The 14,749-nt window shown below is 50.2% G+C and overlaps 3 protein-coding genes across 5 annotated transcripts in view; 2 read left to right on the top strand and 1 right to left on the bottom strand.

Moving 5' to 3' along the window:
- LOC143353512 (growth factor receptor-bound protein 14) overlaps window positions 1–1,274 on the top strand; it is a 29,988-nt gene extending 28,714 nt beyond the window's left edge. For all 3 annotated transcript variants that reach the window (XM_076786908.1, XM_076786907.1, XM_076786909.1), the window contains one exon: window positions 29–1,274. In XM_076786908.1, the coding sequence (XP_076643023.1) occupies window positions 29–331 (303 nt within the window). In that variant the 3' untranslated portion in view covers window positions 332–1,274. The remainder of the gene's footprint in view (window positions 1–28) is intronic.
- A 422-nt stretch (window positions 1,275–1,696) lies between these two features.
- On the top strand, window positions 1,697–7,336 carry LOC143353525 (uncharacterized). Its single transcript, XM_076786929.1, has 5 exons — window positions 1,697–1,866; window positions 2,821–3,159; window positions 5,736–5,780; window positions 5,900–6,054; window positions 6,125–7,336. The coding sequence occupies exons 2-5, from the start codon at window positions 2,955–2,957 to the stop codon at window positions 6,545–6,547; spliced, it is 828 nt and encodes a 275-aa protein (XP_076643044.1). The 5' UTR covers window positions 1,697–1,866; window positions 2,821–2,954; the 3' UTR covers window positions 6,548–7,336.
- A 92-nt stretch (window positions 7,337–7,428) lies between these two features.
- Window positions 7,429–14,410, bottom strand: LOC143353527 (metabotropic glutamate receptor 6). Its single transcript, XM_076786931.1, is given in 11 exon segments — window positions 7,429–7,826; window positions 7,888–8,087; window positions 8,167–8,449; window positions 9,809–10,126; window positions 10,206–10,398; window positions 10,401–10,936; window positions 12,020–12,216; window positions 12,285–12,433; window positions 12,509–12,645; window positions 12,702–12,861; window positions 14,215–14,410. Coding segments are annotated over 11 exon segments (2,751 nt in total). The 5' UTR covers window positions 14,395–14,410.
- Window positions 14,411–14,749: the final 339 nt, after the last annotated feature.

Genomic DNA, 14,749 nt, shown 5'->3' with positions numbered 1-14,749 from the left:
CAGCTGAACGACGACGTGTTGTTTTCAGGTTTTCGACGAGCGATGCAACTGCTGGCTGTACACGCTCGACAAGGGAGTGACCAAGTTTTACGATTTGCTGCAGTTGATCGCGTTCTACCAGCTGAACGCGGGCTCGTTGCCCACACGATTGACGCATTACGTGCAGAACGTCGTTCCGGCGTCTCTACCGATGACGGAGGACGACGGAGCGTCGCCCTCACCGCCTTCTCCGTCTTCGCCGTCCTCCCCGGCCGAGGCCAACCGACGATTCCCCGTCGCTGCGAACGATCATTCCGAGAGATTCGCCGGCGACGATTCTCTCCGCGGATAGGAGTTTCGGCGGCCCGACAGCCTCGAACGGCCTTCCGAGAACGCCTCGACGCGATCGGGTTGCTGGAGTTTGTGTCTATGCAGTTACAGCAAGTGGAGCCTGTAACTGTAACAATCGCTCTCCGCGATTCGACCAACCAGACGCCAGACGCCAACGACCATTGCCGCACGCTTTCGGCCAGTCGGAAAACACGAAAGCGATCAAACTTAGCGCCGTTGCACCGTCGTGCCGCCGTGCCGTTTGAAATCAGAAGACGGCGGCGGCATCGATGTGATCTGTGAAATCCGCAAAGATCTCGCGACTCGTCTAGCCGCGATTGCGACTTCTCTTTCCCCGTTTTCCAATCCACTTTCCTTTTTTCTCTCTCTCTCTCTCTCTCTCTCTCTCCCTCTCTCTCGAGGACGCGATGTTCCCGCAAACTCAACGGTTCAAAGAATCGACTTTGATAGCGGTTAATCAATCTCGATTTTTTTACCTTGGGTGGCAGACATCCGCGTCCGAAATGCCATCGAAAGAGAGATCGTACCTCGACAAACAACGGGAAACGGAGAAGTAGCTCGAGCGTCTAGAACGCGTTCGCCAACGCGATACAGACTGACGAATCGTTTGCTAATTTTTTGTCCCTCTTCTCCTCCCCTAGCCCCCTCTGTTTCCGTTCTTAGCGGTCATTGTCATTTTGATTGTTATTATTATTAACGTTGTATAGTATTATGATGATGACGATGACGATGACGATGACGATAATTACGATTACTATTATTATTATTATTATTATTATTATTATTATTATGATTATTAGTACCACTATCATTACAAACCGATTATCGTAGATGCAAACCGTTACAATGATATATATTTTGTACGAACAGTAACGGAGACGTTGTCCCGCGACTTTGTGCGGCACGAAGGCCGAGTTCGAGCCGGCGTTGGAGACGCCGCTCGATTCGGCGTTCGATGAAGAAACAATAAAGCGCGAACGCGCGATCAAACTCGTAAGCATCGTGTCTCACTCTGTCCACCCAACCCCCCGAAACGTGGCTTCGAACGTCGACATACTTCGTTCGGGACACGCGTGTCGCGGAGATCGCGACGCACCAGCGTTATCGAGCACTCCTCGCAACAGGTAAGTCGCGTCGTCTTTGGGGCCGAGCGGAGCAGGAACGACGAACAGGTAACATCGCCTCGCAGGTAGAGAGGAACGAAGCGGAGCAAGGAGGGGGGGGGGGGCTACAGCGAAGGCAGTCCGCAGAGTCGACTCGAGTCGACTCGACTCGTCACGACTCGGTCGGAAAGGCGGCGAGGTGGGATTCAGGTGCGCTGCAGGCGGTTATGGCAGGAGGAAAGGTGGTAGCCTGTTGGGCTGCTGGCTCGCAGGGCTAGCGATCGGCAGTTGACCGCGACCGCTCGAGGAGGCGACGCGACATTCGGATCGTCGACGATATGCGAGCTCGCAGGCTTCGCTCGACGACCTCATCGAGTTTCCCGATCCTGGATCCACCGAGCCGCGAGCGCCCGCCGTCGCCTGGGATAGCCAAGTAAGAGGATTCGCGATCGATCGTATCTCCGATCGACAGAGAAGCGCGTCGAGCCACGTTAGAGGAATCCCTAATCGCGCGTGTCGAGCAGAACAGAGATCGCGAACAGTCGGCGATCGAAGACGAGAGAGAGAGCACGCGCCGACCGGATTCCGCCATTTCGAAAGAATCGCTCCGTCCAGGCATCGAAGTTTCGCTCGGTTCTCGGCGACTGCTCGTAGCTCACGGCGCGCTGGCTACGTGCTCGCAAAGTCAAAACCGGTTGGACGACATTCCTGTCGTCGATCGATCGACCTACGATTCGATCTCCCCGTGGAAAAACTGCCTTCCGGATTTCCTAGTTTTCTCGTTCGATCTGTCGAACGCTCGTGCACGCCACATCCGATTTCATGGAGGCTCCGACGCGACGCCGGTGTCCTTGCGGCGATCCACGCGTCGATTCGGTACCGTAAGGTGCCAGGTACGACCACGGTTTCCATCTCTCCCGCTCTCGTTCGTTCTATTCCGTTTTTCTCTCGATCGGTTTTTTACGATAACATGTCTCGCGACACGGACGACCGCGTCGACGATACCCGCGAAAATCGAGAGAGAAACCCTAGGCTCGGAGGCAGAACGGCAGGGAACGGACGGCGATGTTGCGCCACGTAGCGACGCATCGGTATTTCCGAGAGTAGAACGGATCGAAGATACGACGCGAGCGATCGAAACGCGCGACGCAACGTAATGCAACGCGGTGCAGTGTGGCGGGACTCGACCAAGGCGAAACACAAGGATCGTTCGAACCTGGTTCGACGCGCGATACCGACGCGCCGCGCCGCGCCGCGCCGAGTGACTCATGCCCCCGGGGCGCATCTTTCTTCGTCCGACTTTCCAACTGGATGCTCCGTCGCGTCGTTTCTCGCGTGCCCGGTTTTCCTTTTCGAAAGTTACGCACGACTGTACGATAGTTTTCAGGACGAACATGGTTCTCGTTGAAGACGTTTCGGTCGATCGACGTTGACCAAAGAGGAACCGCGACGGAGAGCGAGACCGAGAGCGATCGAACAGTGTCGTTCAAAATCCTCTCTGCTCTCGGTTCTCGAGCCACCATGAGAATCGTCGTTCTCGCCGTAGGGCTGTTGATCGTGGGACCGATGGCCGATGGAATGAACGCGAGGAGGTACGAGGAGGAATGCAACGTAGTCTGTCCCCTCAACGAATATTGCAACAAGCACAATAACCAGTGCAAGCCGTGCTCCGAAATTTGCGACGGAGACAACTATCTGGAGAAGGAGTGTAATTCTTATTGTGGAGGTAAGAGAACCCGGGAATCGTTAAGCTTAACCGGGAACTTTCGACTTTCGAAGCTGCCGGGGAATACGCCGCGAACGTTCGGCTGTGAATCGTTGAGGACACGAACGACGTAACCCCCCCCCCCCCCCCCGCGTTTCGACAATCGATCGAGAGAAAGAAAGCGCAGGTGGTAGTAGTAGGCCAAGCGCTTCCCAAGAGCCGTACATCCGCGCAGAAGTTAAGCTCGAGTCCGTTGACTTTATTACACCTGACCAACGTCCCTCCGTCGACTTCCCACACGCAAACGCGTTCGATGACTCATTCCTGCGCTTGCCTGCTTTCCTACCTGGTAGCTTACCTGCCTGCCTACCAACTCGACCGCTCCAAACGTTCCCCTACCCCCCTGACTCTCGCTCTCCCACCTTTCCTTTCCTTTTCTTTCCTCGGTTCCCCTTTTCTCACAATCTTCTCTACGTCCCATGCATACTCTACGTACTCATCTTCGTTGTTGTGTAGGTCGTAGGCCGCAGGAACGTGCCTCTTCTCTCTCTTTTCTTATTCTACTTTGCTCTCTTTCTCTCTCTCTTTCTCCCGATCAAGTACCAGGGAGAAAGTCGCGGTCGAATCGGCAGATACAGTGAATTCTCGTTACGAGTCAGTGGCAACCTTACGATTTGGAGTCAGTGGAACTACCCGCACCACCGCACAGTGATCCCTAAGCCGGAAAACGTGGCCAAAACCTAAAATATGAACTTTCAGCTAGGTAAGTTTTAAGTATGGGGTTGGTTACACTAAGAGTGTTTCTAAGTGGGGGTAAACAGCAACAAGGTCGCTTTTTTATACCTGACCAACAGTCACAGTCCGCACTTCGAGTTCATTAGACCATACCTTTTTAAGGGGGCCGGCATGGTTTGAAATCGCTATACGTATGCAAGGGTCAAAATCTATACAAACTGTCGCTTCAATATTGCAATGAGCAGTGTAAAAGTGGTCAATTGTGTTTCCTAAAAGTCCAATCTACGTCTGTGTAGAACCCAAATTGCGAATTTCTACCTCATCGTGGAGGAATTTGTAATATTCGGCAGAAAATTCGAATTCTGAAGCAAGTATGACGTCACAAGATGGCTGCCGCTGAGAGATTCTCTTAATTTCGAGAGATTTAGTGTTCGTATCGAAAAAAAGGCTCCATACAGACGTAGCAAAGACATGTACAAACACGGTGGTATGCATTTTTAATTGATTACTTACTTATTTAAGACGTAAAATGTCTAGAAAAAAAATGACAGCGTAACATAGCATGATAGTCAAGGCCAAATGCCTGCCGGCTCCCTTAAGCTTGTGAAGCACATTGCGAATTTTGAGTGCACACTGTACAAATTGTCTTGAAACGTTTCGATTTTAATTGTGCATTATGGATGCTGTTCGTGGAGGTAAGTTGCATAGTTTTTAGTGGCAAATGTTTATTGTTAAATGATAACTATGTAGTCAAAAGAGAGAGTAAAAGTGAAGGCATACATTTTTAAGATGTAGAGTAAAAGTTGCAAGTCTCGCACGGTCTATCGCTAAAACTTGTTGGAGCTTCTACTACATAGTATTATCTTGCAATTCTAAAAAAAATTAGCTGCACCTAGGTGCCTCTGTGGTCGTAGCACTGTTTTTTGTAACGCAAAGTAGGTATTTTATGTGGTTTCCTTGCATTTCTTGTCAAACTGTGAGCGATATGCACTAAGTCTAAAATGTAAACAGATTTTGAATAGAATGTCAATTGTTTTACAAAGAATCATATATCCGAAATTTTTTTATATTTTTCAAACACGAACGCTTTTTTTTATACCGGCTGTTCATTTGAAAACTTTCCAGCCGAATATCTCGAAAAGTATGAAAGATATTAAAAAAGTGTGAAACACGTGTCGAAGGCAGTATCAGTTTTTTATTTGGATGGCGTTTTCAAGGTCATTTGAAGGTCAACCTTGTTTTTTCAAATGGAAACCTATATTTTTGATTACGGGATCTTATTGTACGTGAAAAGACCAGCAATTCTTCAATTCTTTCTTCTTTGGGAACTATGAAGTGCGAATAGAATACCTACTTTATACAAGGGTAGAGTTTGCTATCCGGAGAATTAGTCTTTCCCCTCGTTCAGGTCAATATGAAACAGCGAATTTTCTAATTTCAAGTTCAGATTCGTGATCAGCGACCCCAAGAACGGCCTAATACCAATTTTCAAGCAGAACCAATAATTTTTTAATAAGTTGTGGGGTTTTGACCACGTTTTCGCGATTTGGGACCACTGTGCATACGTGCACCATTGTATCGGACGAAAACATTTTCCCAGTCTTCTTGTCGCTATCTGTTAGTAGTCATAGGCCTATAGACGGATGTGACTCTTAGGTTTCCAGCGTGCCCCGTGTATTTCAAATAAACTCGGCGAGAACCTCGGATTTCGTCTAAAAGTCGGTCGCCAGAACCGCCGCAACTGACTCGTAACGAGAATTCACTGTACTCGCCAGCTCCTCAAAAATTTCTATCAATCCGACAAATGTTATCTCGAAACGTTCGACCCGTTTCCACTTTTCAAACGAAAAGTTCGTTTGCAGTGTACCTGCTGGATCGCGTGGAGCATCAGTACGAGGGTCTGCGAAGTAAGTAGAGCCAGAGACGCCGACGCCGACGCCGACGTCGAGTATGCCCGTACTCGAACGGTAGGCGAAAGCGATCTCTTCGACGACAAACCGTAAGAAAAGTTCGTTCCGTTTGACAGGTGAGGTGAGCAAATTATGGAACTTCGCGACGGCAGCCATCACTGTGGCGTTCCTCTCATTAATGGTGGCCGCGTGTCTGCTGGCAAACAGGTTCGTCAAATGGAAAACCGTCGGCGGCGCTTTGCACCGAACGTTCTCCGGAGCATGCGCAAAGGTGAGTCGAATGGAACATTCGAAGTTGTATCGACGATCGTAATTCTCTCTGTCTCTCTTCGTCGTTTCAGACAACTCCGGTTAACAAAAACAACAATCACGAGAACAACAACAAGCCGGACGACGCAGAGACGGGCGCGCACAGGCGAAACGGACCGAAGCTCGTTATGCCAACGATCAGCGCGACCGTCGCGCCGTCCTGCGATCCGGGGACCGGAAGACAGAAAACGGTCGGATGCGGAAGCGGAAGCGGAAACGGGAGCGGCCAGGTGCAAGTGCAGATGCAGAGTCAAGGACAAGGACGCGGTATCGAAAACGCTGGAAGCTGTACCGGGGCCGACAATAGCACACCGAACACTACCACAACCACGTTGTCCCTGTCCGGAAGACATCCGAGCGAGGACACCACCTTGGACTACGCGTACGACAATCCCGCAATGACTCCCAGTCCCGAGTCCGTTCAAATTCGAAGAGATCGCGAACGTTCGTTCTAAGCGACGGCACACCGTCGATCTCCGTGATCGAAAGCAATATCAAATTGTACAGCGTATGTATGTATACGATCTAGCGTAAGTATGTACAGGAATTGAGAGAGCGCGCGCGCGCACGCGGCGAATCGCGCCCGAATATTGCTGCGTTCCCTTGTCAATCGTTCCGTCCATGAAAGGCCTTTGTAGCGAAGCGAACGCGAACCTCTGGCGAGGAGGGCGTGCTTCGCATAGGACGGCTTATGGCTACGCGAGGCTCCCGACCAGAAATCGATTATCGTTCTCCGTTCGTTTGGAAGCGGAAACGCGGAACGCGCGGCTCGCTCAACTCGACTGCTCAATGCTCAATCGACTCTCGTTAGGTTTCTCGCGTGTTTCGCAAACATCGCGCGTTCGGGTCGGAGCTCGCGCGAGCCTGGTCGTCCTTAGGATAAGTTTCGTATTTTCGTGCCTCGAGTTTTGCACCGGATTTTGGCGACACGCGACGTCGCGCGGTGACGTTCGATCGTTCTCGATCCTTCTCGTTGCCGTTGCCGTTGCCGTTACCGTTGGCGCAACGGCGACAGGGATCGACGTCTTCCAAGAGCGAACTCCTCGATCCGCGAATCTCTCCTCGCATGCGCGCTACGGATCGTCGAGTTCGCCGTGAACGATTCGCAAAACATTTTCTCTCTTTATCGTTGACGTTGACATTTTATCAGGCGTGTTTTCCATTGAGAAATCGTTCTCTGTTGTCGGTTGCGTAGAAACAGCTCTGTTAGAAATCTAGAAATACAGCTTACGTCTCTATTAAATTCATTTTCGTCGACCCCTCCATCGAACACGCCTCCTCTCCGTTCATTTCCGTTTTCTCCTAATCTAGTCCGTCGCGGCGGGCCGATATAGCCTTATAGATGGAGATCGGACCGGGTCGAAGGTGAACGCGAAGAAGATGACAATGCCTGTCTAGGAGATGCCTCGGCCTGTACCGTTGCCGTCGGATTCGACGAACCGCCGCCGCCATGAAGCGGCCTCGACATGACCAGCTCCCTCGTGTTCTTTTCCGGTTTGGTCAGCACCACGTACACTTTCGGCAGGAACAGGCAGAGCAGCTGAACCAGCCCGTTCAACGACAGCGAGAGCGCCAACGTGATCGCTCTGATCACGTTGCTGATCGAAGCCAGGTAGAGGGGCACGAACGCGAGCCACAGAACGATCGTCGCGTAATTGGCGAACGCGATGCGGCGAGTCTCGTTGAATCCCTCCGGGCACTTTCTGGTTTTGATCGCGTAGAACGTGGACGCCACTGAAAACACGATAGAAACGGGATCAACGGGGTCTTCGCTCCAGAGGATCGTGTAACTTACCAGTCAGCACGAACGGATACGCCAAACCGATCACGTAAGATCCGTCCTCGGATCCGCGACAAATCCTGACGTTCGCCTCCCTGGTGGGATAGGAGTTCGTCACCGCCGGCGGTTCCTTCGAAAGCCAAATCGCGTCGAAAACAACCTCCGCGAGCGTTAGAATGCCAGCTATCGTCAGCTGCGACCTCGGGCTGGTGTATCTACGACCCAGAAGACGAACGCGCAACGGTCGTATGACGTACGAGACGTATCCGGTCGGAGGAAGAACGATTAGCGTACCGTCGTTTACACGGGCTCGGGCCGGGATCGTTGAATATCCGGTGTATCCTGTTGATCTTGGTCGCGAGCGCGGCGTAGCAGAGAGTGTAACAGAATCCGATGCCGAAGCGGACGACGCCGCAACTGCCGGCGCTCGGCTTCGCCACGATCGCGAACGTCATCGTGAAGCAGGCGAGCGCGCCGACCAGCAGCAGGAACGACAACTCTCGGCCGGATGCTTTGATCATCGGTGTCTCGCGATACCACCAGAACACCGACCAAACGAAACCGGTCAACGATATGCCTGCGATACGAAAACGGTAAACACTGGGGGTGTGCGTGATCCCGGTCGGGACGGGAATTTTTCTCGAGATCGCGATGGAATCCCGAAAAAATCCGGGATTCCCGGGAATTTTCAGGACCCCGAAACGATTCGGGATTCCCGAGAATCTCGAAATCCCGAAAATGTTCGGAAACACAAAAACATTCGGATTGCTGAATAATAGGGGTGTACGGGTACCCGAGCCTCGGGTCGGGTCGGGTCGGGATCCCGAAAGTTTATAAACTTCGAGTACCCGCGACTTCGGGTTTCCAATATTCGGGTACCCGAAGTTAAAGTTGTATTGATATATGTAAGTATAATGCTGTTTCATGATTTTTCAGTTCAATCTTTTATTTCCACTGACAGGTTCAGAATGATTTTTGTATTTCCCGTGTAATCGGTTCTCGAACTTCGCGACGAAAAGAAATAATTTCGAATACATTGTGTGAAATAACAGTATTTTATTTGAAATACGCGTGTAGGAAGCTTAATTGCTCTGCTTCTTCCTATACAAGTTTTGTTCCCGTGGCTGCGACAATATTTCCAGCGTCAGAAAACGATCGTTCGCTGGACAATTGAGTGGCAGGAATGCCAAGGTATTGTCTTGCTGTTTCCGCAAATGTAGGTAGTCGTTTACAATTGTATTTCCACCATTCTATTGTCTCAGTGTTTCGAGGAACAGCGCTTTCTGAAAAGTAAATTTGGGATGCTGTGGTGAGAACAAAACATGTATAGGAAAAAGTAGAGCAATTATGCTTCCTACACGCGAATTTAAAATAAAATACTGTTATTCGCATACTGTATTCGAAATTATTTCTTTTCGTCGCGAAGTTTGAGAACCGATTGCACGGAAAATACAAAAATCATCCTGAACCTGCCAGTGAAAATAAAAGATTGAACTGAAAAATCATGGTACAGCATTATACTTACATATACAGGGTGAGTCACCTAACGTTTGCACCTCAAATATCTTTGTTGTTTCTAAAGATACGTAAAATATGGTAAGGACAAAGTTGAATGGTACAATGGGGCTGACACGTTGCCAAAAAAACAATTTTGTTTTTATGTCATTTTTTTAGAGACATCAAGGTGACCTTTACTTTTTTAAATGGAACCACCCTTTTTTAAACACCTACAATGATAGTCCCTTTCATTAGGAATGCAGTGACTATAATTAGTCCAAGGTCATTCAAGGTCAAGGACAGAAAAAACGTACCCCCCTAGTAAACACCGATTGCGAAGCGAGATCGCCGCGGCATGCGAATTAAATTGGAAATCGGAAATCGGAAATCGGAAGTTGGAGGTTAGGAATCGAGATCGAAGGGAACGGGCTAGGCTCACCGAGTACGGCTACCGTCATCGCAGCGATCGCCCACGGATTCGAGTAGTCGACAAACTCCTCGGGAATCGGCTCGCAGCTGGTCCCGTTACCGGTCGGTCGAGTGCCCCATTTGCAATCCTCGCATCTGTGCTCGTCGACACGGAATCGATAGAGGCCGCAGCTCTGACAACTCCAACAGCACGGGTCCTCTTTCACTCGCACCATGATCCGATCCGAATCGCACGGCTTCGAGCAAGAGGAAGCTGGAAAGTCGATATCTCCGCGGAATCTCATCTTCTCGCGGTCCAGCCGAAGTTCTGCTCGTCCGTGCTCGTTCACTGCGTCGAATACACCGAAAAACACCGACGACGTAACGGAAACATCGAAACACCGATTACAGGTACAGTATCGACTTACGCGTATAATTTCCAACGATCAGCCAATGCCGCGTGCCGTTCGAAGTACGCCGAAAGTTCAGGATGGAATATCTCGGCGGGCCGTCGACCTCGTCCACGAATCCGAATCCGTTGCCCGCTTCGTCTGGAAGGATCGCGTTTCGATGTCGCTCGAGAGATCGTTTTCGGTCGGCCGAGAACCCGGATGTCTTGACTCACCTTTGAACGACACCTTGCTCAGGTATCGCGAGAACGTTTCGCCGTCCATCGATCGCATCCGCTCGCAAACGCCGACGTAATCCCGTCCGCACAGGTCGGTTTGCGCGTCGCGCAGAGCGTACGCCACCGCGTAAACCGCGTCTCGAACGAAATGCAGAAATCTCCGTTGCTTGTAGCCGTTGGTTCGATCGATTCGGAGGCTGGGATCCGCGCAACGGTCGCTCCCCTTCGCGGCGGATCCGCTCGGATCCTCGCAGCCGTGATACTTGTACCAAAACTCGCGGAACCAGGGATTCAGTTTCTCGTGTTCGGGCGTCAGGTTCGTGAAATATCGGTCGAAGCCGGAAAGCGGGGCGTAGAGCGGCTGCACGGCGAGCGCTCCCTCCAGCTCGGAACCGTTTCCTCGATCCTCCTCGTCCTTCCGGTCGGGCCACGAATCGCTGCCCAACCAAACGAATCGCGAGTCTAAGCCCATTCTTCGCGCCGACGCCAACACCCGCAGAGTCGCCGACTTCTCCGCGAACAGCACCACCACTGAAACCGAATACAGTGAATTCTCGTTACGAGTCAGTCTCGCCGTTCTCTTTACCGACTCTTGTACGAAATCGGTGGTTCTCGCCGATCGTCGCATTTGAAATACACAGGGTACGCTGGAAACCTAACAGTCATACCGTCTTCAAGGCATAAGAAACCTATGACCACTAAGCGCTAGTGACAGGACTGAGAAAATGTCCGTCTCCGATACAATGTTGCACGGAAAAACGGACAGCGAAGCTCGAGAGCCGTCGTCGCCGAGGAGTGATGCCATAAAATTATATCAAACGCGATATAATTCGGATCACATTTACACTAATTTTCCGTTAATGTAATTGTTATGGGAAGACTTCCATCGTTCATTACACAAGTAAATATCTTCGGAGTTATATCATATTTGGTTTCATTTTAATCAGAAAAATGCCACGAATACGTTAGTGAAAGTTTCATACAAAAATAACGAAAAATAAAGAAGTCTGGTAATTGGATTAGTAGTGGTCTTCTGGTCTCACACCGACATGTGGCGGCGACGGCTCTTGAGCTTCGGCCACTCACCGCGGTGGTTTGAGTTTTTCCACTGACTCTAAATTGTAAGGTTGGCACTGTCTCGTAATGAGAATTTACTGTAATCGGTCGCGCGGCCATCTTTACTTTTATCCGAATCAACTTATATACTTATATACGAATCAATTGATACCAGAGAGGAAATGAGAGTGTTCACGCCCGGGATTTTAGTGTCCCCGGTATAATGCAGCCCCCTAGTCTAAGTTTTATCCTGGACCAGAACCTGCATCATCTTGCCTGCATCATTAGCAGCGGATTCCAAAAAATACCAGACTGTATGCTACTTCTATGTTAAAAGAGAGTCTTCTACGTAGGCTCTGATCCAGCCTAAAAGATGGTGCAAGTTCTAATACAGGCTAAAAAGTTGATGCAGGTTCTGTTCCAGGCTAAAAAGTTGATGCAGGTTCTGTTCCAGGCTAAAAAGATTGCAGGTTCTGTTCCAGGCTAAAAAGATGATCTAGAAAAGTGGGGACACTAAAACCCCAAGCGTGAGCACTCTCATGTCCTCTCTGTCGATACCTCGAACATTGGTTTTGTCTGCGATCGTGCGGACCACGTTGTCGTAATCCTCGTCCGTGAATCGATCCTCCTGGATCCTGTGCGGAGCGGTGAAGCAGATCGAATACTCGGTCGCCAGGGACACCAACGTCTCGTATCCGTGATCGCCGTACTCCGAGTCGGAGTAAACGATCGACGCGTACGTCCACTCGAACCGTCTGTAACAGCAAACAAAAACAGAATGAAAAACCGGCGATACTGTTTCCGGGGGTTCTCTCGTACTCACCGAAGTATCTCGAGCATGGCGCGCGCCTGGTTCACGTCGCTCGGTACCGTACGGAAAAACTGCGGGAACCTCTCTTTGCTGCTCAGGAACGGCGACGTGGCCATGTAGGAGATTTGCGGGATCGAGAACAGCGCCAGCACCGACGCGACCTGCGCCAGTCGTCCGGAAGTTCACGATCGAGAAAGAGTATCGTTGTCGGCGATCGAGAACCGCGAAAGCCTTACCTGAATCGTGACCGAGCTCGATTGCGCGCCAAGCATCGCGATCACTTGGTCGAATCCTCCGTTCATGAACTTTGGGGCGCTGCGATCCTCGCATCGGTACTCTTGCTCACCGTATCGGTTGCCGCGCGCGATCAAACCTAACAGAGGACAATCGTGAGGCGATCGAAAGCGGGATCGGTCGGACCGAAATTACCCTTCACGAAGTAGAACGCCTGCTCGAGCGCGTAGCCGGGATTGTCGCACGTGTCGAAGGCCAAAGCGCCCAGCTGTATGCCCGGAAGCATCGTGGGATCGTTGTTGATCCGCGCAACGGTGTACAGCATGGCTTCCAGAGGTTGAATGCCGTCCTCGATCTACAAATTCGAATTGTAAGGAATTCGAGCGACCGCGGCCCATAGCAGGGTACCGTGGACCGGCCAACTACGCAGTTTATGATTACGGCGCGGACGTGACACTTCAGGCTATTTTTCAGATTTAGCGGAACTTTCTGTTTTATGATCATTTATTAGAGACTTCGTATTTTAGCTAAACGTCTCAATAGCCGTTGACGTACCGTAAGACATCTGCGATCGTTAAGGGGGCTGGCAGACATTTGGCCTTGACTATCACGCTATCTTACGCTGTGCCTTTTTTTCTAGACAATTTACGTCTTAAATAAGTAATCAATTAAAAATGCATACCACCGTGCTTGTACATGTCTTTGCTACGTCTGTCCAGAGCCTTTTCTTCGATACGAACACTAAATCTCTCGAAATTAAGAGAACCTCTTTGCAATATACGTATATGAACTTGCAAGGGTCAAAATCTTGACAAATTGACGCTTCAATAAAGCAATGAGCAGTTTAAAAGTGGTCACTTGTGTTTCCCAAAAGTCCAATCTACGTCTGTCCAGAGCCCAAATTGCGAATTTCTACCTCATCGTCGAGTAATTTGTAATATTCGGCAGAAAACTCGCTTTCTGAAACAAGTAGGGCGTCACAAGATGGCTGCCGCAGAGAGATTCTCTTAATTTCGAGAGATTTAGTGTTCCTATCGAAAAAAAGGCTCTGGACAGACTTAGCAAAAACATGTACAAGCACGGTGGTATGCATTTTTAATTGATTACTTACTTATTTAAGGGGCCTGGCAGGTCGACTCTGTATAACCACACACGTACATGAAATCCATATACGTATATGAACTTGCAAGGGTCAAAATCTTGACAAATTGACGCTTCAATATTGCAATGGGCAGTTGAAAAGTGGTCACTTGTGTTTCCTAAAAGTCCAATGTACGTCTGCCCGGAGCCCAAATTGCGAATTTCTACCTCATCGTCGAGTAATTTGTAATATTCGGCAGAAAACTCGTTTTCTGAAGCAAGTATGGTGTCACAAGATGGCTGCCGCAGAGAGATTCTCCCAGAGGGTCCTAGGTAGGCGACGAGGATAGCTTAACAAACTGGTCAGTTTCCCTCATCCTGTCGCCTCTTGGAGGGCGTACATCAGTATTAAGACACTTACGATTGGTTTTCTGAAAGTAACCGCCTACCGTGCGAAAACCTTTAAAAGGTAGAGCGGAGGAGAAATGGATGTTGTCGTTGCGCGCTCGAGGGTAACCTCTAGTCCTTTTTTTCTTCGTAAAATGAACATATTTATGAAATCCTGGTCTATCTGTTCCATGCAAAACCGAGTGGAACACACGGGCCCGCCTCGCGGTCGCTTTCGTACCTGAATCTCGCCGCAGTTCTCGCCCTCGCTGCCTTTCCGGTGGACGGGAAACAGCCCGCCCAACACGACGTTTCCTGTCATGTTCACGAAGACGACACGACCTCCGGCGTTCGAACGAAGCCCGAACGCCGTACACAATACCGAGGAAAGTAACGCGACTCTTAGGACGTCGACGATCATTCTGCGTTTTTCGTTCGTGTTCGTTCGACGACCGGTCACAGCGAGAAGTCGAACAGACACCAGGCACTGGACAACTTCCTCGAGGCAAGGATGCAACCGTTTTCGCTGGTGTCGCACGATTACACAGGCCCGAGGCAGGAGTGGTCTTTCATCCCAAGTAAGTAAGGAAATCGATCAGGATAAGTAGCATGCCGTGGGAGGAAACGCACTCGCGAACCGGCCGATACGCGACAGAAGGTAAACGGATCGGTCGCGAGCAAACATGGGTCCCTTGAAAGAAAAAAAAGCAATCTCGTTAAACGCTCGATCGTCGCTGCCCTGTCGCCCACCATCATATTGTACTCGCGAGTATACT

The sequence above is a fragment of the Halictus rubicundus genome, chromosome 4, assembly GCF_050948215.1.
Source record: "Halictus rubicundus isolate RS-2024b chromosome 4, iyHalRubi1_principal, whole genome shotgun sequence".
NCBI classification, from domain to species: domain Eukaryota; kingdom Metazoa; phylum Arthropoda; class Insecta; order Hymenoptera; family Halictidae; genus Halictus; species Halictus rubicundus.
Note: the sequence above shows the minus strand (reverse complement) of the source record. Positions and strands in the feature narration are given on the sequence as shown.

Coding starts and splice junctions, on each gene's coding strand:
- LOC143353525 (XM_076786929.1), top strand. CDS start 2,955: ATGAGAATCGTCGTTCTCGCCGTAGGGCTGTTGATCGTGGGACCGATG. Junction 3,160..5,735: donor GTGTAATTCTTATTGTGGAG/GTAAGAGAACCC, acceptor GTTCGTTTGCAG/TGTACCTGCTGGATCGCGTG. Junction 5,781..5,899: donor TCAGTACGAGGGTCTGCGAA/GTAAGTAGAGCC, acceptor TCCGTTTGACAG/GTGAGGTGAGCAAATTATGG.